Source organism: Schistocerca gregaria, chromosome 8 (genome assembly GCF_023897955.1).
Source record: "Schistocerca gregaria isolate iqSchGreg1 chromosome 8, iqSchGreg1.2, whole genome shotgun sequence".
NCBI classification, from domain to species: Eukaryota; Metazoa; Arthropoda; class Insecta; order Orthoptera; family Acrididae; genus Schistocerca; species Schistocerca gregaria.
Genome location: NC_064927.1, coordinates 197,071,617 through 197,097,168, shown reverse-complemented (window position 1 = coordinate 197,097,168; position 25,552 = coordinate 197,071,617). Strand labels below are relative to the sequence as shown.

At 38.8% G+C, this 25,552-nt stretch overlaps 1 protein-coding gene across 1 annotated transcript; it reads right to left on the bottom strand.

The window, feature by feature from the left end:
- Positions 1-1,980: 1,980 nt before the first annotated feature.
- On the bottom strand, positions 1,981-24,687 carry LOC126283950 (zinc transporter ZIP9). Its single transcript, XM_049982377.1, has 7 exons — positions 24,449-24,687; positions 24,258-24,369; positions 23,978-24,124; positions 23,824-23,895; positions 23,207-23,292; positions 6,445-6,579; positions 1,981-4,364 (listed from the first exon to the last, which is right to left on the bottom strand). Exons 1-7 carry the CDS (start codon positions 24,542-24,544, stop codon positions 4,131-4,133), a joined length of 882 nt encoding a protein of 293 aa, XP_049838334.1. The 5' UTR covers positions 24,545-24,687; the 3' UTR covers positions 1,981-4,130.
- Positions 24,688-25,552: the final 865 nt, after the last annotated feature.

The following is a 25,552-nucleotide window of genomic DNA, read 5'->3' as shown; positions in this document are numbered from 1 at the left end:
ACAACCAGCTGTCCGCCAGGATGAGAGGCCACTGCCAAACTAGACCAAAGTAGACAACCTTGTGGCACAACATGCAGCTGAACATAATATGCTTGATTTCAATGGTTGCTTTACTAACCGAGCCATCTGGATCCTCCCTTCCACCACTAGCTTTCTTGAACTGCACAGATTGGAATTATCCTTACAATACATTCTCTGCTCCTGTAATTATCCCGGCCTAAACATATGATAACATTCTGTACCCACACTCTCCACCCCCTCTGTTCTATCACTTCGGCCCCATTCTCGTCTCCCACACTCCCTTGCTGTCCTCTGCCAATGCACTTGCCCATCTTTACCTGTTCCTCCCCTTTTCCGCTCAGTTTTCTCCACCTCCCTGCCCCACAACTTCCTGATGTTGCACCTGTTGGCAGTCTATTCCCTCACACCCGACCAAACAGCACTAGTCTTTGTTCCCCCCACCACCACCCCCGTAACACTGCTATTCCTTCACCCTCCCTACAACCTCCACATTTCTGCTTACAGTCCATGTTACAGCTCCATTCTGGTCCAAGCTGCTGGAGCTGGCAGTTGTGTGCATGAGATGAGCTTGCTTGTGTGAATGAATGGTGTGTGTTTCTGTTTCTTTTTCTGATGAAGGCTGTGGCTGAAAGCTTATGCGTAAGTGCCTTTTAATTGTACCTGTCTGCAATGTAATGCATCATCTTTATGGTTAGTAGCAACCTATCTTTTCCTACATTGTTGAATAATAACTTATTTTTTGTATAGTGCTATGAAATTAATAACTGAAAACATACCGACTTCAGAGAGCAAAGGTGCCAAAATAAGTACCACGTCTCAAGAGAGACTTTTCTCAGAGTCTTTTTCCTGGAGCCAAACAGTAACACCACCAAAAGTGGTTGTGTGAAACATAGATAATAACAGCAGGAAAGCAGTTGCAGTTCAGAGGAAGAAGGAAGTTCAAAAAAGATATCAGAAATCTCTTGTTTGTATGAAAACAAATAAGGAATCAGGAAACTGAGACACAGAATCAGCAATTTTATGTTACTGTATGGAACGATAAAATGTTTAGCGGCCACCAACAGATAGGGTGGGGAGTGAAGGGAGTTAAAAACAAAGTAAGAAGCAAAGTATCTTACATACACCTGTGAAACTTACCGCATTACTGGCATTTTAAGCCAAAATGTTTAAAGACTAATCCTTGTGCTTACTATAACACATGTACTGTTTATTTTAAGTGTTGAGGAGACCAGCGACAGACAAAAGTTAAATTCATCACTGGTAAATTGACAATAAAACTTATTTCTTTATAAATTACCCTGTATATTTACATACTTCTGTAAAAGTTAATCTCTCTGTACATTACAGAGACACAAGGTACAAATTTACGAAACTTCAGTTTCTATGTACAGCATATTTTTCAATAACAAATTATGCATAATGTGTAAATAAATAATAAAATGTAATATTTAATAAATTTCAACATATATCAGCAAAGAAACTGAAAGGATTCCATAAATACCATATGGGAAGAGCTGCAGAAGGTAATCTATCACACTTACTCATCAGATTCAGTGACGACTAATGCACCAAACTAATAACTTTATGTAATCCTCTTTTCCGTCTTGAAGCATGAAAACACACTCAGCTAAACAATACTAAAAGTCAGATACTGAAACATTATTTAGTACAGCAGTTACCCCTACTGTTGGTATTTTTGACATCTTTAGTACCTGTTTACCATTAATTATGGCAAAAAAGGACCAATAAAATTCAGAAATATCGCTAAATAAATGAGTAACATTAAGCAAGAGATATTTATAAGAGAATGAAATATGTCACACCATATCAAGCAATGAAGGAATTTTCACCTTTTCATATTTGTGACAATACAACAGAAAAATAATCAATAAATTAAATTATTGATATGCCAAATTATACCAACTAACAATGTTTTAAAGAAAGAATATAAACACACGGTAACCTGTCAAATACTCACAATGGAACACAGATGTATTTAAAAACCATTTAAAATAGCTCTAGCACACATTTTTTTCAGTACACAACTGTGACAAAGGACTGACACAAAAACACTATATAAGCAAAGTTCAGAGCTGGCACCCTTATATACATCAGTATAGCCCCCTTTCATAATAGTGATTGCAGAGTTTTGTATCATTCTGCTTAAAACTCAAAATATACAATAACACAATGACATATTTTACACACACACACCGTTGAAATGAAAAAAATACAGGACAGTTCACTACTGCTCACCCTGTGTCTTACAAACCGACAACCATTCATATACACTGTGGTACGTTTTAAGGATAGTTGTGCTGATTTGTGCGCATGTCACACTGCATGTGCACTCAATACTTTCCACAAAATGACAACCAATGTTGAACAGTATTTGCACTGATAGTGCCAGGGTCGCACGGGATGTGCCACCTCTTACTCAAATTAAAGACATGTAGATTATTGTAATAAACCTAATGTCCTTGCAAAACACACGAAGATACTACTTCACAAACTGATTTCATTACAAAATAAAAAACTATGTTGTTTGTTCATCATTAAATAACCTAAAGAAATTTACGATATTTTGTCTTACAATACTGCATACCTGGGATAAAAAAATTACAACATAAACAGAACTTCATGACTGCTGATGTGTTTCAATTTAGTCATATGTATTTGGCCTTGAGAAAGACAGAATGTATCCAAAGCTAATCAGTTTTCCATTAAGAGAAAACAAATTAAAAATCATTTTTTGAGAGAAACAAATGCAGTAAGAATTTATCTTACCGCCACGTACAGACACAGTATTTTCACAATACTACGTACACTAGCTGCTCATTATAACATAACATTGGAAGGCAGATGGTGGTTGTGCCAAGTATGACAAATTGGAAAAAAGATATTGGAGATTTTCAAAAATATAGTAACCACAATAATATGAAAACTAAAATTGTAAATACATCAAATAAATCACAAAATTACATAATTATCACAGTAATGGGAGACAAGGGCTAAAAAAAAAAAATACCAAAAAAGCAGAACACTGTTCACCTTTAAGATAAAGTGGCCAAGCACAAAGAATACATTTAACTGTGTATAGTATAGAACACACACACATGAGAACTTCATCTCAAAGGTGAGAATGTCCATAAAATATACACATTGGCTGATTGTAGAAATGAAACAAGATACATCACCCAGGAACAATAGAGTGTAAAGCAACCAAAAGCTTTAACAGGAATGTTTCGCACACTAAGACTAAGCAATGTGCCAAGACTGTTGCCAGTCTTCCACTGATACAGGTGTAATTGCACATGCAACAATGAAGGCATTCCCCACATAAAAATGTACATCAATGGTGACAAAATTCCAGGGGGAAAAAAAAAACTGAAAGAGAGTCACTGACAACTAACTGGATTTAGCAAAAATCATAAAATATGAAACAGTACGATTTTTTTTTACTTCAGACTAATCAGCTGGAATCACTGTTTGCACTATGTTTAATTACATTTTTCCAGAACCTGAAATTTTCTAACGACATTCCCGACTATAAATCAAACTAACAAAATACCCATGAACTTAAACACCAGTTTTGTCTCAATCTTTAAATAACATTTTGAGTAACAAAGAGATCATTATGAACACAAAACTTCATCTGGTGGCTCAATAACATGTAGCTTTTAGTCTACAACAGTGTTATCTCTTTAGTTGGAGGCGCATAATTAAAAAGACTTTTTTGCTTATTAACTGTGCTTTGCTGTACACAAGAAAAGGGAATAACCAGAAATAAAATTAATTATTTTGCAAACATTCATTTCAATTCATCATCTTCTTGCTTAGGCCCCGTACCCACTTTGCAACTGTATGGCATACAGTCCAAATTCACACTTATGCAGGTACATACAAAGTTCAAGTCGTGCCCCACCACAGGCACAACAGCAACTGTCATTACGTGGTATAATTATTTTAACGTGGCAATGAAAACGTTCACTTCGGCACCAGCTACCAAGGCAGTGCCTAACAACATAGAGTGGTAAATCACACACTCTGTTCTTCTCCTGCTGCTGGCAGGCCATCTGAAAGGACTTGTAGAAATTTATCCAGAGTAATTAATGATGATGACTGAGAGTGAGAAAGAGTGGCAGGAGAGCTCCGACCACCAGTGCCAACAGTTCCATTGTCCTGAGACCTTTATGTTGTTCCACTACACCTCCCTCAGCCGCTCTACTCCTCACCATCAATTCAGGCAGGACATGAACTGTTGCCACATAGAGGAAAGTGCCTGCACTGAACAACATTGCCAAACCCGTCGCATTTACAGATGACAGTGTTTCTTTCCCTTCCTGCAAACAGTTTCCAAATGACATAAGACAATGTGTGGTCCAAGTTAATTTTCTGACAGCTACAGAGAAAATAAAACACTGAGCTATATTAAATAATAGTGTAGACAAATGAAATGCTTATCCACAGATGAATCAGTGGTTACATTTACGGTACTGCAAGATCTGTACTTCTAGCTCCAGAGGAAGTAGGAGCTAGGTGCTTGGACATATGCAGCTTTTATTTAAGTGATGGGTCAATTTGCCACTTAAGCGTCATAGATATCTTCAGGAAGTATGGGCAACAAAATCAGTACATAATATTACACACTTATAGGGTTTAGGATACGAGGATATACTTGCCATACTTATTGTATGCTAAAACAGAACAAATAGAGCAATACTACCAGATGCATAAGTGTCAATTTATAATTTGATCTGGATATTTATACACTCTCTCATTACGACAATTACAATGGAGAGAGAGTACACCTAGATGCTGGAAGGAAGAAATAAAGGGCATGGGAAATTAATTGGTAAGAGACTGGGCAATAATTACTGTGTAATGAAGTCAGGATAAAGTTCTGGCTGGCTTTTTGAAATATCCAGCACACTAGTGACCGGTCTCAGAAAATAGTTGAAATGGATAGGAGAGTTGTGTGTTTAGTTCATTATAAGACGGAAAAAAAACTATTCAATAAATTCTGACAGCCAGGAAAATAAAAATGGGCAGGAAATAGAGAAGATCCCCTGTGAAACAAGTCATGAATATTCAAAGTACTAAATTACAAATAGATTATGAAAGTGAGAGCATTAAGTGTCAATACCTCAACAAAAAGAGGATGGCTGAATTTCTATGTTAAGAAAATATTATACATCATTTCTAATTTTTTTTATCCTCTGCAATATGCTCATACACACCATCCAAGAAAAAATGATGGCAGAACTTTTATGATACGAAAATATATATCATTTCTAATTTTTTATCCTCCATAACATGCTCATACACATCACCCTGTGTACTAGAGTCTGTCACTAAAGTTTGCATTTTGGGAAGCTGACTACAAAGAGGTGATGGAGATGGTGGTGACTATATCATGACAACACAGTATAAGGACAACAGCACATAGCTCATATAAAGCTCAAATTATGAAACAGTAATCTCGAACAGAACTAAAATATACTTAAAATTTAAACCTAATTCCACTTCAAAAAGAGTACAACAAGATACGTGGAATATCCCTATACAGCTGAAAAGTCTGCACTTCGTTATTCTATAAAGTGTGGACTAACACCACAACAATTCAGAACTGATCATAACTTCAACACAGCAGAAATTTTACAATTAATTAATCACTCAGAAAAAAGTAATGAACAACTATTGTGCACTTGGTGCTGCACTAGATCACTTGCCAGTAGTCTCCTTGCCCGTAACCTCTCACGGCTACATCAATGCAATGAGAGATACAGAAGAAAGACACGCAAATGTCACTGTTCTTTATCAACTGTGAACTCTATTCACTGATATTTTTGATCATTACTCAGGCTCACCTACTAGTCTCTCTCTCTCTCTCTCTCTCTCTCTCTCTCTCTCTATCTGTGTGTGTGTGTGTGTGTGTGTGTGTGTGTGTGTGTGTGTGTGTGTGTGTGTGTGTGTGTGAGAGAGAGAGAGAGAGAGAGAGAGAGAGAGAGAGAGAGAGAGGAGAGAGAGAGAGAGAGAGAGAGAGAGAGGGGGGGGGGGGGAGGGGGGGGGGGGGGGAGGGGGGGCTGGGTACTATTCCTCAAACTGTACATAAAAACATTTTTTTTTCTCTCTTTCCTTCTTCTGTTGGCCTTGATACATGTACCTTCTAGAAACTTGGTGTTAAAATTCTGAACAGCAGTACCACATAATATCCCAAATTTAATTTGTACAATGCAACAAAACAAATACTATCTCTATCAATGCCCTCTTGAATTTGACAAAATTAACTTGTGTTAAATGTAAGAGATATTTTCCATAATTATCATCATACAATATTTATAAACCCAGTGACCAATGAAAGAGTTATGTATACACCCTGAGATTAATTTCAAGTTATAAATTGAAGAAAAAATTGAATACCTGGCCAATTCCAAAATAAGTAACCATTGCTAGGACTGGTGCTGACAAAGAGAAAACAATGAGATGCTTCCGAATTCTATTCCTTTCCAATCCTTCATGCATAAGGAAAGTAACGAGACCAAATGCTGCTGGTGCCTGAAAACAACAAACAGTTTCTCATGATTAACTCAAATTAACACAGAAGTTATTTAACACAAAATCTGGTTACAAGTTATTTGCAAGTTATTAGGTGAGGTAAATTTACTGATGTCAGTAAACAGTATTATCAAAGACTACTACTTCTCAGTATAAGCAGTGCTAATATGTCCACAATTGAAACCCCAGTCACAAACATCAGCAACTGTTTGGGAAACTTTCACATCACATTTTACTCCTAATTCATTCAGCTTAATGCATAATTAATACAATCTGTATGAATACAATACTGGAATAGTTTAAGTAAATTTATTTTAAAAGTCTGGAAACTACAACTTTGTATTACTTTTCTAGATAATCATGATTCATATACATCATTAATCAAATCTTTCAAGAGATGACAAATTCCCTATGCATAAAAATCTCTTCTAGGCTGGGAATTTTGGAACCCAACAAATACAGAACCATGAGCCCTAATTGTTTAGTCGGGATGCACAAATTATTCAAAGCAAACTGTGGAAAGTTGTTCAGCATATGAATATGATGAAACACCGATTTTGCCAATCTTCTGTAACATTTCAATGCTGTTTCATGTGGCTGCCCACTTTTATAACCACCAACAGCCACTTCAATACTCTTTACGGTCATCCAATCTTCAGCTATATGACAAACAATACTACTAGCACAACAGATTACCAATGAAAAATAATCTCATGATTGAATCAAACAATGGAAAATCCAGGATGGAACTACAACCTGCTTCAGATTCATTGATGGCGTGATCTTGTCTGATCGTGTGAACTTCCAGAACCTCAACTCTTTTTCCCACATTAGCTTCACCTGGTCTTCCTCAAGCCTGCAAGCCATCTTTCTCTATGTTTATCTGCCCATATCAAATCTACCAACCACCAGCAATACCTCCACTTCCTCCCACCCATTCGATACCGTGAAGTCCCTTCAATACATCCTAGCCACCCACGTCAGTCACATTCTGTAGCAACGAGCAGTCCCTCTCTAAATATGTCTAGGGTCTCACTGAGGTCTTCACAGATTGAAATTACCCTCCCAACCTCATACAGATATAGATTTCCCATGTCTTCTCTCCAGTCACCTACCATCTCCCACATCCCCACCATCCAACACAGTGCAGCACTCCCTTGAGACTTAGTATAACTCAGGTCTGGAGCAACTAAATCACATTCTCTGCTGGTATTCCACACACCACAGAACTTTCTTGTGCATACCTACTCCACCCCTGCTCCCAACCTGTTGCCTCATGACTCATAGGCCTGCAGTAGACATCTCTGCAAGACCTGTCCTATGTATCTCCCCACCACCACTTGCTCCAGTCCAGTCAATGCATCTCCTATCCCATCAATCAAAGCAGTCATGTGATCAACAAACCAAGGTGCAATCAGTGTACTGCATTCTATGTGGGCACGACAACTAACAAGCTGTGTGTCTGCACGAATGGCCACTGATAAACTGTGGCCAAGAAACAACTGGACCAACCAGTTGCTGAACATGCTACCCAAAACAATGTGCTTCACTTCCATGACTGCTTCTCAGCCTGCACAATCTGAATCCTTCCTATCAACACCAGCTTTTCTGAATAGGTGGGGACAATTCCCATAAACAACAATACCCCCCCCCCCCCCCACCCAGCCTCAACCTTCATTTGTCCCTGTCTTTCACCCACCTCTCTCCTTCCCTGCTCACATTCCAGCACTACACAGCCTTCTGTTCCACCAACACACCTACTAGCCTTGTTCTCCTCCTCTATCTCTCCTTTTCCACCCCAACCCCCCAAAACCCTCCTGACTGCACCTAGCAGCCCTACCCTATTTCCAGCACATCCCTGCATGCTCCCACAACAGCACCACACCTTTCCCCCCTCTACCCTGCTATCCTCCCCCCCTCTCCCTGCCCCAACTCTCTCCTTGCCGCCGACAACCATGGATTGCTTCTCCCATCAGGTGTAGTAGTTCACAGTGGGGCCAGGGGCCAGAAACTAGTCATATGTGCTTGCATGCATGTCTGAGTGTTTCCTACTTAAGAAGAAGGCTTTAAGACCAAAAACTTAAATGTTTTGCAGTGTACAAATTATTTAGAAATAAAGGATGACTCACCAAAAGGTGGAAGCACTGTGTCATCAATAGGCACACAAACTAAAGGTATGCCACTTGGCTAGCTTTCAGAATACACTTTCTTCTTCTAGCAGTAGGAAAAAACACAAACACACACACACACACACACACACACACACACACACACACACACACACACACACACACACACACCTGAGTCCCTACATTGTGCTCAGTCAACTGGCAGATCTTTACCAGCCCATGGTGAATGTACTAGGATTAGGTGGGGGTGTGGGGTTGGGAGAAGGGAGAAGGGGGAAGGAGGGGAAGGGGTTGGGAAGAAACGCCTAACAGCTCATAGGAGAGTAGAAAACTGCCTGTGGGCTAGCTAGGTGTGTAGGTAGAGGGGGAAAGTGGCGTCCTCATAACCTTCCTGGCATCATCCCCTGATCCAGTACCCACATCCAGTTTGTGTCCCCACATCAGCCCCTTCTACCTGCACCCCTAGCGAGCTCACAGATTCCTCCCCACCCCACAAGCTGCGACGCTTCCCCCCATTCCCCTCCCTGCCTCCCACCTCTCACCATCCACGACCCCACCCTGCATCTCCACCTCAGCTCAGTACACTTACCGTTGACCAGTAAAGAGCTGCCAGTCTACAGAACACAATGTATGGTGCCAGGCATCTGTGTATGTGTATATGTGTGTGTGTGTGTGTGTGTGTGTGTGTGTGTGTGTGTGTGTGTGTGGTGTGTGGGGGGGGGGGGCATGTTTTTCCTACTGCTAGAAAAAGGAAATGCATTCCATACCTTTTGTTTGTGTGGACACAGCACTTCTGTCTTTCAGTGTGTAGTCTCCTTCATTTAAAAATACAGTAGAGTGTCGATTATCCGAAGTAATTGGGGGCATGGGTGTTCGGAAAACTGGTTTGTCCGGATAATCAAACTGTACATGTTTATTTGCCAGAAAGCAGTACTGTACAGTAAATTTATTCATAAAAACAGGCATCTCTTTTAGTATTACAAAGTAACATACAAAGGCAACTCCAGTAGGAAAATATAGTATGTGGCACAGTTTATTAAACAAAAATATATACATATTACACACACATTTTGCATGAACAATACACACAGTATAGAAAATTAATGTTAATAAAATCCTTTACTTTGGTCTGTCTAAGCAAGCCTACACACTTACAAGCAGCTAAGGCATGTACTTTTTTCATTACAGATATCTGAAACTGGTCACTTTCATCTTGGGCTTCAAACCATCACAAGGCAGTATCTAAACAAGTGAATGCCTCAGAAGCTTTTGGTATACTTTCCTCTTCACTTTCTGGAGCACTGATTGATGAGATGCCGGCGGCGTCATCTTTATCAGTGACGACGTTTACAATCTCGCTGTCCTGTAGGATTTGGTGTCCTGGATCTGCATCATCGATATTAATCCATTCATGAATGTCTTCATCTCATTCGTGGCAATTGGCAATCTATTTCTTTTAGCATACCGAGAATTTCGGACATATCATTCTGTTCATCATTTTCAATCATACCTTGTGAATTTTCTTCTGTGTCCAAAATTTTATTCCAGGCTTTCTTCAAATTCTCTTCCTTTACACTATTCCATGCTGCACTGATCATGTAGGACAGATGAGTTGGTGCATTGTCAAGGAGAAGTAGTGTTTTCTCCCTCTTCCCATTCTTTAGCTGATGAGCTTCTACAGAGGGTATGAAAACGTCCAGAAACCACTTCATAAAAATCTTACTATCCATCCAGGCACTCTTTTTTTGAGGTGTACACAACAGGCAAGGCTGACATATTAACATGCTTGAAACAATGCGGTTTTTTTGCTTTTACCAATGATGAACATAAGGTGTCGGTGACTTCCAGTAGCATTAGAACAAGTCAGTGCTGTAATGCGGTCAGTGCTTGTTTTAGGACCTGGTGCTGCTAATTCATGACGTGAAACAAGAGTTTTTCTTGGTAAAGCTTTCCAGTTAAGTCCAGTTTAGTCAGCATTGTAAATGTTTTTGAGAGCATAATCTTCTTCCCTTAATACGTCCCTTAGTTTGACTTTGAAAGAATCAGCTGCTGAAGAATCAGCCGACAGTTTTTCTCGCTGTATTGTAAGCTCACGAATGCTGTGTCTTGACTTGAAGCGTTTTAACCAGCCAGTGCTCGCTTTAAAGTTCGAAGGCCTTCAAAGTTTTTCATTGAACTGCATTGCCTTATCACACAGAATGGGACCTGAGATAGGTTCTCCTTCCAATCTCTTTTGTGTAAACCACTTGTAAACAGCATCATCTAGATCTGTGTTAGTGGCAAGCTTCATAGTTCTACGGCTTGTTGATCCATCAGTAGAATCAAACATAGCTATAAAATTTGCTATGGTCATCTTTTGTTTTTTTTATATCCATAATTGTCAACTCCCCCACCTTGTACTCATTGGATAAAGTGGTTGCAGATTCACCTTCTTCTAACCTTTTAATAATCTTGTACTTGTCACTCATAGAAAGGACAACACATTTATGGTCAAGCATTTTGTATCGTCAAGTTCACTTCTTCTTCACGCAGCACCACACAAGTGGTCGTAACAGAGAACAGAAGGTGACTGTTTGCACCGTGAGAAGCTCTTCTTGAGGCGTACAATCCTTCAAACTGCACGGAGCGGCACGCCTCAACTCTAAGCTGGCGCAGCTGTTGCTGTGAACAGCTTTAATACTGCCGCTACTTCTACTGCCAGTGCCAACCGACAGAAGTGTGCTGATTGTTGAAACACAGTGACTGGCGGCTTGGCCGGTCAGCAATGCCTTGTGAAGGCCCCATTAGAAGCTGCCAGCGGTGGCCCAGTGCGGCGACTACTGTGGGAACTTGGTTTGGGAGTGAGGGGGATGATGGACGATACGGTGGGAGAGTAACAGGTGCGAGCAAGTACCCAGTTCGGTTAAGTGGTCGTTCGGTTGACCGACGTTCAGATAATCGACGCTCTACTGCAATTCATAATTTTCAACAAGAACTTTGCCTGGGACTCAATGTCTCCTTTATTTCATGGACTAATATTACATAATGCAAGCCAACAACTTCAGCTGACACCAGATACCAAGATGATCGTCAGTTGCTTTGTGCAGTGTGTCTGGTTCTAAAGGGACCTCCACAAGCTGCACTGTTTCCTATGGTGCATGAAGTTTACTACCTTACGATACATATAGTCACTGAAATCATAAGAGTGCCTGTGTTTCAGGACACAGATGTCCTTTATATTATGGTAACAATGAGCATTAACTTCCCAAGGTTGTGATTTGTTACAGCAATCAAGGAAATTCAACTGCAAGATGTTAAGCAATGTTTCATAAGTTCAAACATATTGGTAGTTTGTTGCAGATGAAATTTTCAACAAAATGCTGAATTCCTGATTGTGATTAAATGAAGCAAATGCATTGAAGCCCATTTACCTGTTAGAAATAACAAAAACAACAAGAATAATAATATCATACAAGAAAATCCAGAACAGAATACAATGGAATGAGTAAATATAACTTCCCATCACATATTGGAGGCACTGCACCACTGACTGACGCATAAAGAAGGAATAGCAGCAGTTCAGATTATAAATATATGACACATCATCCTGGTGATATAACCCAATTGAGGTGAGGGGTGGTCTCTTGTACAGCATATGATATAATAGAGGAGTGGTGGCAGCAACGGGTGTAACAGGGATGGGGAACAAGGGAAGAGGACATAAATAGGGCATTAGAGAGTGTTCGAGAGAAGCAGAGGCACTAGTGTGTTGCACATGGTGAAATAGGAGTTGACATTAAGAAAGAAGTTAGGGTTAGAGCTGAGAAAGAGAGAATGGGGTGGGAAAAAGCATGGGAGACTGTTGGGAGAACAACAAGGAGGAAGATTCAGAGATCAATGAATAAACTTAAAGTGGGCGGGATCAGAACAAAGTTGTGAGGTGCTGTAAAGTTACTGGGGAAGAGATGGATGAGGGAAAGGTATAGAAACAGAGGAAAAATCAGTAAAGGATCAAAATTAGTGGAAACAGACATTAGTGGGAATGTGGAGGATGAAGAATGTGTTAAAAGGAACGGCTAACCCACATGCCATTCAAAGAAGCAGATATTTTTTTTTTTTTTTTTTTTTTTTTTTTTTTTTTTTTTTTTTTTTTTTTTGGTGGGGTGGGGGGGGGTTCTAGATGACAATATTTGTGAAGCAGCCATTGAAACCAACCATGTTGAGTGCAGAAGCATGTTCAAACTTACTCTTGGCAAAAGTTAACAGAACAGTGATCTTTCATCTACATGATTATACAAAAAGCTGTGCAAAAGTTGTAGCAGAAGTAGCACATGCCTAAGCTCATTTCAGATATGGTACGGTGTGCCTGAGATAGGACATTCTTGCTGGACATATGGGACAGATGTAACACACGTGCCAACAGTTGGAAGGAGGAGGGACACAATATGCAATTGGAATGAGGGTTGTGTGGGTGGCAGAATACCACTATGCAAACGCTGAGAAGGATTTTCAGAGTGACATTTCTTATTTCTGGTCATGATGAAACTCACAACAGTAGCTGCACTTCAGCTGTTCCAGACCAGGTGTAAAACCTCATTTATTAGGTGGAAGATGACATAAGAAGTGCCATTAGAATATGAAAGGGGACTACTAGTGAGAAGTGCAAATGAAGTGACATGGGTGTTTTTTACCAATAGTTCCCAATGAGAAAGCTTCTCCAGGATCTCACTGATAAGCAGGACTAGTGAGTGTACTAAATGGAAGAAAAATATATATGATAGAATGTTTAGAGGGGAAATGAACTTGAAGGCAATACTGCAAAAAGAGAAGAGGACATAGATGAAGATGAAATATGAGATACAATGCTGCATGAAGAATCTGACAGATTACTGAAAGACCTAAGTTAAAATAAGGCTTCCAGAGTAGACGACATTCCTCAGAACTACTGATATCCTTGGGAGAGACAGCCACAACAAAACTATTCCACTTGGTATGCAAGGTGCATGTGACAGGTGAAATACCTTCACACTTTGAGACGAACATAATAATTGCAATCCCAAAGAAAGTAGGCGCTGACAGGTGTGACTATTACAGAACTATCAGTTTAATAAGACATGGTTGCAAAATACTAACACAAATTATTTACAGAAGAATGGGAAAACTGACAGAAGCCAACCATGGGGAAAATCAGTTTGGTTCCGAAGAAATGAAGGAACACGCAAGGCAATACTTATCTTAGAAGATAGTTTTGGGAAAGGCAGAAAGCCTATGTTTGCACTTTTTGTAGATTTGGATAAGTTTTTGAGAATGTTGACTACAAACACTCTTTGAAAATCTGAGATAGTAGGAGTAAAATATAGGGAGCAAAAGATTATATATTACTTGCACAGAAACCTGATGGCAGTTATAATGCTTGAGGGGCATTTAACTTAAGCAGTGGTTGAGATGGGAGTGAGGAAACATTGTAGCCTACGCTGCTTGTTATTCAGTTTGTACAATAAGCAAGCAGTACATGAAGCCATAGAAAAATATGGAGAAGGAATTAAAGTTCAGGAAGAAGAAATAAAAAGCTGGAGGTTTGCCGATGACATTGTACTTCTACCAGAGGCAGCAAAAGAGCTGGAAGAACAGTCAAATGGAATGACCTGTGTCTTGAAAAAAGAATATAAGATAAAAATCAACAAAAGCAAATACGGGTAACAGAAAATAATTGAATTAAATCAGGCGATGCTGAAGGAATTACATAAAGAAATGAGACACTGAAAGTAGCTGGTGGATTCTGCTATTTGGGTAGTACTATAGCTTGATGGCCAAAATAAAGAGGGTATAAAATGTAGACTGGCAATGGCAAGAAAAATATTTCTGAAGTAGAAAAATTTGTTAACATCGAATACAGGTCTAAGTATTAGGAAGTCTTTTCTGCAAGTTTTTGTCCGTAGTGTTCCCTTGTAAGGAAATGAAATCTGGGCAAGTAACAGTTCAGACACAAATAGAATACAAGCTTTTCAAATGTAGCGCTACAGAAGGAATGCTGAAGATTAGATGGGAACATCATGTAACCAATGAGGAGGCAATGAAAAGAATTGGTAAGAAAAGAATTTTGTGGCATAACTTGAATTAAAATAGGGATCAGTTAAAAACGCCATGTTTTGAGGTGTAAGGAATCACCAACTTAGTTTTGGAGGGAAGTGTGAGGTGCAAAAGCAATAGAGAGAGACCAAGAGATAAATACATTAAACAGATTCAAAAGGATGTATGTTGCAGTAGTTAGTCTGAGACAAAGAGGCTAGCACAACATGGAGTAGTGCATGGAGAGGCATCAAACCAGTCTTCAGACTGAAAACCATTACAACAACAATACGGATAGCAACTGTTTCTGAATGTCAGTGTCTCTTCTATTTGGGTTCTCATTTTGAACTTTCAAGGACAGTTATATTGATCCGATACACATTTGCTTTTAATGTTTGTATCCCCCTCTCTAGCATGCTTTCTGTGAATATTTGTAGACAAGTTATGTTGCGCTCAGTGGCACATGATGTGGAATTGTGTGACAAAAGGCAAATAATAAAAACAATAAGTTGTTTTGCAGTGCCTCAGTTGTTAATTAACCAAGTAATCCTCAGGGTTCATGTTTAGACACTACCGTTGTCTTTCTGTGGCACCCTCTGAATATGGTCTACCTAGTTTGGAGGCTGGGAGTGTTACAAGTGGTTTTATATTTTCTTTTAGGTTATAATGAGCGTCTGGTGAATTTTCCTGCCACTACCAACAAATTAAAATACATAGGGTTTGCTATACGGAGGGGTGGATGCATGATGGTTCAGAAAGAGGAGAAAAAAGGATCAGGACAAGATGCTGAAGATAGAAGTACGTTAGTATTTATGCAGATGGCGAGAGAACGAGAGACAGTTTGGGTGCATTGGTGAATAAGAGAGGGGTTTGTTTCAACAAAGTTTTGAGCCCATGTTGAACTAGAATGGAAAACAATCGGCCGCAATTCAATTTATTCAGTTACCAACCAATCAAATTTAGACAATTCAGTTTATCCACTGAAGTCACATCTGGATATACAATAAATTTTAGTGTTTCCGACAGCTCTTTGAACTGAGAAAATCTCAATGAAAAATTCTTCAACAGAAGAACATATTAGCGAAAAAAACTCCTGAGTGACATTTTCTTGGTCTAACTTCCCATGTAAATCCAAATTACTGGTAACTTTTTGCAAATTTGGGAAATACTTGTCATTTTTGAAAACAATATTGATATTAAAAACTTGCAAGTTAACCATAAAAGCGCAAATAAGATCTACTGTAACAATAACTGTTTTGTTTGTGCATTGAGGCTTTATGTTCATATCACTGAAATGTTGAAATGTCAATTTTGTAAGCCATGTAACACCTATTAACTGTGAATATTGCTCATTTTGTAAAAACAGCTTGATTTTCTTCAAACAATCCACAAATCTTTGAACTGCATTGCTGCGGCTCAACCACTGAAAATTACTGTGCATCAGAAAGCCACTGTACACCCAGATGATTTCATCTAACAACCCTCAACATTGTGGTCAAGAGTCAACATTTCCCCATGGAAATGTCTTACAACTTGAAATCTTGTTCCTAAATATGTCTTATAACTACATAATCAATCTGAAACATTATGATGTCTCCAGGTCTCTTCCATGTATACAATCTTCTTTCATGATACTTAAACCAAGTGTTAGAAATGATTGAATTACGCTCTGTGAAAAATTCTACCATGTGGTTTCCTCTTTCATTCCTTTCCCCTAGTCCATATTCACCTACTATTTTTCCTTCTCTTCCTTTTCCTACCATCAAAATGTTTATATAAATTTATATTTTTTAATATAAATTTTATAATGTACATATAATTTAAACAGTCCCGATAAGTGTAATAAGATTATAGGATTCGCACACTGGGGGTTCCAAACAAATATAATTAACTTCATATACAGATAGGTCATTCATATCGGGAATTGAGTATATTGACAATTTTTGTGTTATCAGTCTCAATACTGACAAGATGTCAATTCTGGGAATTCCAAAATTATAAATTTTTTTATGTGAATTAACATTATCAAGTGTAATTTTTCATTTACTTTATTAATTTTGGGGTTATATTAACATGCTATGCTAACTGGCAATCGGAGATGCGTTCACTTCATCTGCCCTCAGCCTGTTGCGATTACTGGTACGATTCAATGGAAGTCTCCAAAGAAGAAACTAGTACAGCCAGCCAAAGGGCTTTTGTTGTCATGCAAATGTCGAATTGTTATGTGGTACACTCCAATGGGTATTTAATGGGATATTAGAACAACATCTCAAACAATGAAAGTGCAAACTTTGATCAGTAGTGCAGTAGTCAGAACCATACACGTACCACTGCTAGATGGCTGAGGGGACGTTTTCACACTGCTAGATAACTGAGGCATCATTTTCACCATGGCAGGGGACTTAATTTCATCGTAACTCAACCAACTAGTACAAATATTTGTAAACTGTATACACAATCTTTCCTTCTAAATAACTATAGCTATTACAGAAAAAAACAGATCAAGGTGTCCGAACTTTTGGCAGATTACGAATGCAATGAAAGTGTATAATGTCAAAATAATATTTTTCATGTGATTAATTAGAAATTAACAGTTTTTGGATTTCTTCCATTTCTTTTGCAGAAAAAACCTCCCTTCTTGCCAAATTTCATGATTCTAGATCAATGGGAATTACCCTACATCTTCTGACAAGTGGGTTTCGGAGTATCAAAATATCTACATCTACATTCTACATTTATACTCCGCAAGCCACCCAACGGTGTGTAGCAGAGGGCACTTTACATGCCACTGTCATTACCCCTTTTTTCTGTTCCAGTTGCGTATGGTTCACGGGAAGAACAACTGTCTGAAAGCCACTGTGCACGCTCGAATCTCTCTAATTTTACATTCGTGATCTCCTCGGGAGGTATAAGTAGGGAGAAGCAATATATTCAATACCTCATCCAGAAATGCATCCTCTCGAAACCTGGCGAGCAAGCTACACCGCGATGCAGAGCGCCTCTCTTGCAGAGTCTGCCACTTGAGTTTGCTAAACATCCTCCGTAATGCTATCACGGTTACCAAATAACCCTGTGATGAAACACGCCGCTCTTCTTTGGATCTTCTCTATCTCCTCTGTCAACCTGATCTGGTACAGATCCCACACTGATGAGCAATACTCAAGTATAGGTAGAACGAGTGTTTTGTAAGCCACCTCCTTTGTTGATGGACTACATTTTCTAAGAACTCTCCCAATGAATCTCAACCTGGTACCCGCCTTACCAGCAATTAATTTTATATGATCATTCCACTTCAAATCGTTCCGCACGCATACTCCCAGATATTTTACAGAAGTAACTGCTACCAGTGTCTGTTCTGCTATCACATAATCATACAATAAAGGATCCTTTTTTCTATGTATTTGCAATACATTACATTTGTCTATGTTAAGGGTCAGTTGTCACTCCCTGCACCAAGTGCCTATCTTCCTGCATTTCGCTACAATTTTCTAATGCTGCAACTTCTCTGTATACTACAGCATCATCCGCGAAAAGCCGCATGGAATTTCCGACACTATCTACTAGGTCGTTTATATATATTGTGAAAAGCAATGGTCCCATAACACTCCCCTGTGGTGCGCCAGAGGTTACTTTAACGTCTGTAGACGTCTCTCCATTGAGAACAACATGCTGTGTTCTGTTTGCTAAAACTCTTCAATCCAGCCACACAGCTGGTCTGATATTCTGTAGGCTCTTATTTTGTTTATCAGGTGACAGTGCGGAACTGTATCGAACCCCTTCCGGAAGTCAAGGAAAATAGCATCTACCTGGGAGCCTGTATATAATATTTTCTGGGTCTCATGAACAAATAAAGCAAGTTGGGTCTCACATGATCGCTGTTTCTGGAATCCATGTTGATTCCTATAGAGTAGATTCTGGGTTTCCAAAAACGACATGATACTCGAGCAAAAAAACATGTTCTAAAATTCTACAACAGATCGACGTCAGAGATATAGGTCTATAGTTTTGCGCATCTGCTCAACGACCCTTCTTGAAGACTGGGACTACCTGTGCTCTTTTCCAATCATTTGGAACCTTCCGTTCCTCTAGAGACTTGCGGCACACGGCTGTTAGAAGGGGGGACATTAATAGCTATAACTTTTGATTACATCGAGTTAGATGGTTAACCTTTAGCTTCCTGTCATATTTTTTTAAAGTCACACACTGTCTAGGTGCGGTCTGACAGAATACCATTTAAAAGTAGCCATAAAAATTGCATTTGGCAGTTTCAGCAAAACAGTTCAGTTTTTTATGTAAAAGTTTACATTAATACTACACAAAAAAATTCAAACAAATTTTTAAGTTTATTTAAAAAAATAATAATAAAAATAAACATTTAAACAAAAAACTGCACAAAATGAACAAAATATTGCATGATAACGTTAATGCTGTGAAAACTCAAACACAATTAATTTTCAGCTTTTTAGTTTTCTTCTCAGAGATTTTCTTAGCATCCGTTGGAAATTTTTGTAGAGAAATGAAGCTAGATTGGCTTCTTGCAAAAATGAAAAATATAAGACATCTTTCTCTTCTTTTTTGTGTAACAGGTGGAGCATGTTTTGTGTTTTTCCAATCATTCCACAATGACTTCTGCTACAAGTAACACCTATAACGCCTCTCGGTGTTAATAAACCAAAATAGCTCCCATGCCCTCGAAATATAAATTCAGAAAATGTCCCAAGCCCCTCCACAAGTAGTAATTATGAAATAGAAATAAGAGACAAATAGAGGGAAATCTATAGTAGAAAAATAATAGAAAAAGAAAAGAATTTTTCATAAATTTTGGAAGCATGGGAGGGGGAAAAACGATAGAAATGGTTAAATTCTTAGTTATTCTTATATATGAGAAAATCAATATTATAGTCACAGGACGTAGGTCTTGAACACCAAAGATAGCGTTTACTGAAGTGTAAATAGACATACAATTCAATTATTATACTACAGTCTCTATCCTCTAGGCTGTTCGAAGTCAATTAGGACGTACAGCTTTAGGAAGCAACAATAGGAGCTTTATTAAACCAGGACGCAAGAATAAATCACGACGTGATTCTTTTTTGGGAAGCATTAATTTCAGATCAGAATTAGAACTTTTGTTATATTAGAGGAACGGGGAGGTGATCAATAATCTCTCCGACTTTAACGTCACTTCGTGTGAAGATTTAAATATTTTACAGAATTAACGATTTTGGGACAGATTCGGACTTTGTATTGTGATAGTGGAAAAGCTTTACTTCACGCGACTAGTAATCATAGTTCGGGATAGTTTATGGATATTAAACAGGAACAATATTTTTATCGATAGTGACAGATCATTGTTTAGTATCTCTGATATTGACGAGATTTCAGATTAGATACTTATTCAAAGAGCCCGTTTGAATGCGATCGTGTGAATGAACTGATTTATTAATAATTATTGTTAAATAAAATAACGTGTTAATTTGAAACTGACTATTCGTCTTGAACTTTACTTCGATTTAGGTTCATAAATAATTAGGTTATGTGATTTTCACCAAGAATAAACTGCAGACTAGTAACTGAAACAAGTGAACGAGAATCTATTGAAAACTCTAGTATTAATTTACTTATAGTTTTTTCCTTCAAAACTGGGAGACAATACATGTAGTGACTCACTGGGGTTAATTTAATAACTAGCTGGGATAAAACAAAACCCCTCAATACCAGTCAATGTATAGATAAATTAACATTCCTACTTTCATGCGAGATATGGAAGTCGGGATAGAAAAAAGGGTCGCTACATACACCAGACACAGTGAATTGATACACGAAGCTCACAGTCTGCATGATAGTTGTTGAATCGCTCTCTATCTGTTGTGTCACCAACGAGTTTGAAAGCTTCTCCAAAAAAATAAAGCAGCTCACTTGAGTGTCATCTTTGCACGAACTGTGAAGAGCAAACTCATTCACCCCACTTATGTCCAACATGCAGAAAAATAATGGCATTGGCCATTATTGGAAGAGTTTTCAACAATCAGCAATATTTGTTTCAATCAAATGTATTTCTAGCAGAACCTGTAGCTAAAGATTCATTCTCTACAAATCTCACTTGTTTCATTAGAAGATTCCACAGGTGACAAAACAAATTTGTCTTCACTTTCACACTGTTCCTATTCTGAATTACATTCACTTTAAATGTTGTTGACACTATTTAATCCAGCATCACTTGGAAATACGGCAGTGTCCGATCCTGCCCATCTGCTTTGACCCATGATGTCACAAACCACGATTCCAATATGGCACATATAAAGTCGTTACATACACACTATGAGGGCAAAAATACATCGAAAAACAAACAAACACACTTTCCGCAAAAAGCCTAATGACTCTAACGAGACAAGTGTCGGAAATGGGGTGTTTTTGGGTGGGGGGCAAAGTAAATATAAACAAATTTAGACACCCACCCTCATACAAAACCACACAAAAGATCAAAAAAACCGACATCGCAAAACTTCCCAAATACCACTAAACACTGTATCATCTGGAATCGGAAACTTCCCTTGGCCTATATAGCTCAAAAACATCTCTTGATACCAATACCAACATACACAGCCACACATTGGGATGGAACACTTCCCTTGACCTGCGCACTGTTAATTTTATCCGTCATATCAATTCCTGAACAAAAACAACAACCGATTAATTTTATTAAAATTACCACACGACATACAGCGAACAACACTAAATTAACCTTCACACAAAATCGTTAACTCACTGAAACGAATTCCACTACAAACACAGCCGACACTCAAACAATTCTGGATAATGAGCAAAAGTAAACTGTGCCCAATACACCACACAAACTAAAACCCTGAACATACCAGCAGAGAGCACTACAAACCACAACATGACAACAGCTACAAACATGCCACACTCACAAACCATCTCCGCGCCATCATGACGTCACACACAACAACACCCTTACATCATGGGTCAAAGCGGACGGGTGGGACTGGACGCTTCTGTCAACCCCCTCACTTCCTTAACTTTCCTCAAACCATTTTAAAATGGCACCCTCAAAGTCAGGGTGTGTAATCCAAACTGCAAAGTCCCAGGTGCGGTCTCAGAGACTGCGAGCATGAAAGAAGCAGTAATAGTATGGGTTCGTGTCACACTCAGGAAACAACTAGGTAATTCTGTAATTTCCTACCCCCATCATATGCGTTAGCAACAAAGTAACATAAATGCCAGTGGTCTGTGAGACTGTACCTGGGGTGTTTCGGGTCAAATTTTTCAGTTTCAAGGGACTGTAGGTTCTAGAATGTGAAAAATTTCAACTTGATACCTCTACCCATGCCTAAGAACAATGGGTTTTCATAGACAGACAAGACAGATGGACAACAAAGGGATCCAATAAGCATTTCATTTTTACTGACTGAGGTATGAATCCTAATATATATATATATATATATCAGTTTCACTGAACAATATCAACATGTTAGCTGCAGTTAATTATGTATATTAAAGTTAGTTTGGATGGTTAGGAAGAACAAACCTGTAATGTTTGTATTTAGTACTAGAAGGGCCCGCTCGACACAGTGAAGTCATTTAAATATCTGGGCATAACATTGTAAAGCAATACAAGGTGGAACGAACATGTGAGAACTGTGGTAAGGAGGGTGAATGGTCAACTTCAGTTTACTGGGAAAATTTTAGGAAAGTATGGCTCACATGTAAAGGAGACCACTTAAAGGGTGTTGGTGCAACGCATTCTTGAGTACTGCTTGAGTGTTTGGGATCCTTACCACGTTGGATTGAAGTACATCAACACAATTCAGAGGCAGGCTGCTAGATTAGATACCAGTAGGTTCAAACAACACATACGTGTTACGGAGAACTTCAGAAACTAAAATTAGAACCCTCGTAGGGATGGTGATTTTCTTTTCAAGGAATACTATCAAAAAAAATTTAGAGAACTGGCATCTGAAGCTGAATGTCGAATGCTCCTACTGCTGCCAACATACGTTGGTTGTAAAGACCGTGAGATAAGATACGAGAAATTGGGGTTCATACAGAGGCATTCAGACAGTCGTCTTTCCCTCACTCTATTTGCGACTGGAACGGGGGAAGGAATGACTAGTAGTGGTACATGGTGCCCACCAACACGCACCGTACAGTGGCTTGCGGAATATCTATGAAGATGTGGAACCTGAAAATTTACAGTAAACTTCCAATCATGCCACTTAAATATGCACCTTACACGCAGCAATTTGTATGAAATCCATACAGCCACAAGAAATTAACATATCACAAACAAATGATCCTCTGTTATCACAACATCTACTACAGAAAGTGAGAACACATTAATAAAATTTTATTTCAGTCAGTGTTAAGTTTTAATTTTTTCATTCCCAAATGTTAATGTTACTCAGTTACATGGACCTCTTTTTCCTTACCTTGTGTAACATTATTGCCAAAAATACTATCATTTCAACATCAGCATGTGCAGTTGTTGCAGCAGCACCAAGTGCAATACCATCAGCTGTACAGAAGAAACAAGTTAACAATTAAAAAAGATGGCAATACTAGTAGTCGCTGGCCACTATTTATACACAAACATAAATTATCAAAGTGTAGGCTAACAATGAATTCTTCAACACAGTCTAAAATGACTGATAAACATTCTTTTTATAGCAGTGAATAGTAACCTTGTCTACATCTATACTCTGCAAAGCACCCATAAGGTGCATGGCAGAGGGTATAGTGGTTCACAAAGTGTCTGTATTCTGTCTACTACAACCAATATATGCTGATATATTACTATAAGCTAACTACTAATAAAAGGGCCCTGTTATTTAATAAGGTAGTGCGGCAGTAGCACTATTCCAATCAAATTGCGTTTATTGACATATAATGTATAAGGCAGTATTTGTAAAAACTGTACCGTTCTTAATCTCTAACAACGAAATGGAAAGGCAAATCAACAACGAACATAATGCAAACTGGTCATTCATTGTAGATCTAATAATGTACTTGCAAATAAATTGCTAGAAAGAAAATAAATAACCCATACCTGCTGCATGTACAACGAGTCCTAGCGTTGCTGTGATGTTTTTCTCTGCAGATTTTAGTCCACTCTCAAGATCTATGGAATTACAGAACGAAACATTAAGCTCGACAAAGTCACAAAACACTGCGGTAGACAATGTTTTCGTTGTACACATTACCTCTACTCCTGGATGAAGAGCACTGATCCACTAACAGCATGAACACGAATCCCAGAACAAGTGAAACCGCAATTAGTGAGTGAATATCGGTAGGATTTACTGCATGTTCGACGTGTATACCTGAACTATCTTTGCTGGTTTGAGCGGCTGAAATTACAAAGCAAAACTCTTTAACAATGTAGACACTTCTTAAACCTCTTCGATACAGTAAAACATGCATGTACCTTACGTGAAAAAGACTCAAATACCCCAGTAAAGGGTTTAAACCTGGTTATCTTACTGTGAATTGTGGCCGCAGAGTCGAGAGATCTTACTCCTTCCGGAATGATGACAGCTAACGCAGTTCCAACAAGCAAACCTGCGCCGAGTACGGAAACAATCTGCAGTTTTTCCTGGAAAAATACATTTGTTGACAGGCATATAACAAAAACTGACAGCAAGGCTTATCTCAGTGCCAAATTTTTGCCTTACTTCCGACATCGGCATTATTAATGGTATTGACCCCGCGATGTAACTACCAACTAACATCAGCAGCGCAAGTAAGATTAACATTAGTGTTTCGTTCATTCTGGATAAATAATCTTGCCAGCTGGTGCTGTACACAAGCGCCACGCGTTCTTTACAAGCAATATTTTGCCAACATAGCTGTATTTACAAAACACTCTGTACCAAAGATGTTCTTATCACATGTATTCACCGGCGACGTTTGACAGCAGTATGAAAATCACTGCTTTACAGCTACAAGTTTAACTATCAGTGTAGCATGGTAACGTTGAAGAATAAATAAAAAATATCATCGGTTAACGTAACTTAAAAATCGTGGACACGATGAATGGGTTTACATTGATTCCTTTTCTCATGTCGGTACCAAAGAAGAAATAACTCTATAATCAATCCCACCATGTGATTGATGCCGATTCGCCACCTAGTAATCTGTCAAAACTTTCGAGACCTTCGAGTGGCTACCTCACAGTTCTCATTCAAGTAGCATCTAAATAGTTCCATGATGCTGAATCCATTCCATTCGTCATTCGAGTTATCTCAACAGGGGAAAATCCAACGTAGTACCGGGAATTGCTACCTATCCTTCCGCATGACAGTCTGACAAGTGGAGACGGACACATAGGCAAATAGGAAGTCATCGCGTCCTTGCCGTTAGCACGGTACAACACTGGACTTCTGTTAGCTGCTCGCTAGGGCACCACTTCGTTGGACTTGTATCTTGATTTTCCCACGAGCTCACAGGCTCGTGGGAGCATGTCACTACTCTTCCACGGCGTCTTGATACTCACTGGTTGACCACCCATGAGCTACAACCTTCTGGAATCGAGTCACTGCTCATTCTTAGCGTCTGTCTGTTCATTGCCCACTACAGCTTTGGTAGAAGTTGTTATCGGGGGACCATTCAAAGCAATTTTAGGAATTGATAGTTCAGTTGCAATTAAGTAGTGTGGACATTCCTCTCGAGAACCTATATTGCACTCTGTTCATGGATAATAAACATACAGTTGCCGGCCGTTGTGGCCAAGCGGGTCTACGCACTTCAGTCTGGAAACGCGCTGCTGCTATGATCGC

What these genes read in the sequence shown, in the direction of transcription:
- LOC126283950 (XM_049982377.1), bottom strand. Translation starts at nt 24,544, where the DNA reads ATGAACGAAACACTAATGTTAATCTTACTTGCGCTGCTGATGTTAGTT. An exon ending in CTCTGCGGCCACAATTCACA is followed by an intron (nt 24,125 to 24,257) that starts GTAAGATAACCA and finishes TTGTAATTTCAG; the next exon opens with CCGCTCAAACCAGCAAAGAT. An exon ending in TGGCAATAATGTTACACAAG is followed by an intron (nt 6,580 to 23,206) that starts GTAAGGAAAAAG and finishes TGTTGTTTTCAG; the next exon opens with GCACCAGCAGCATTTGGTCT.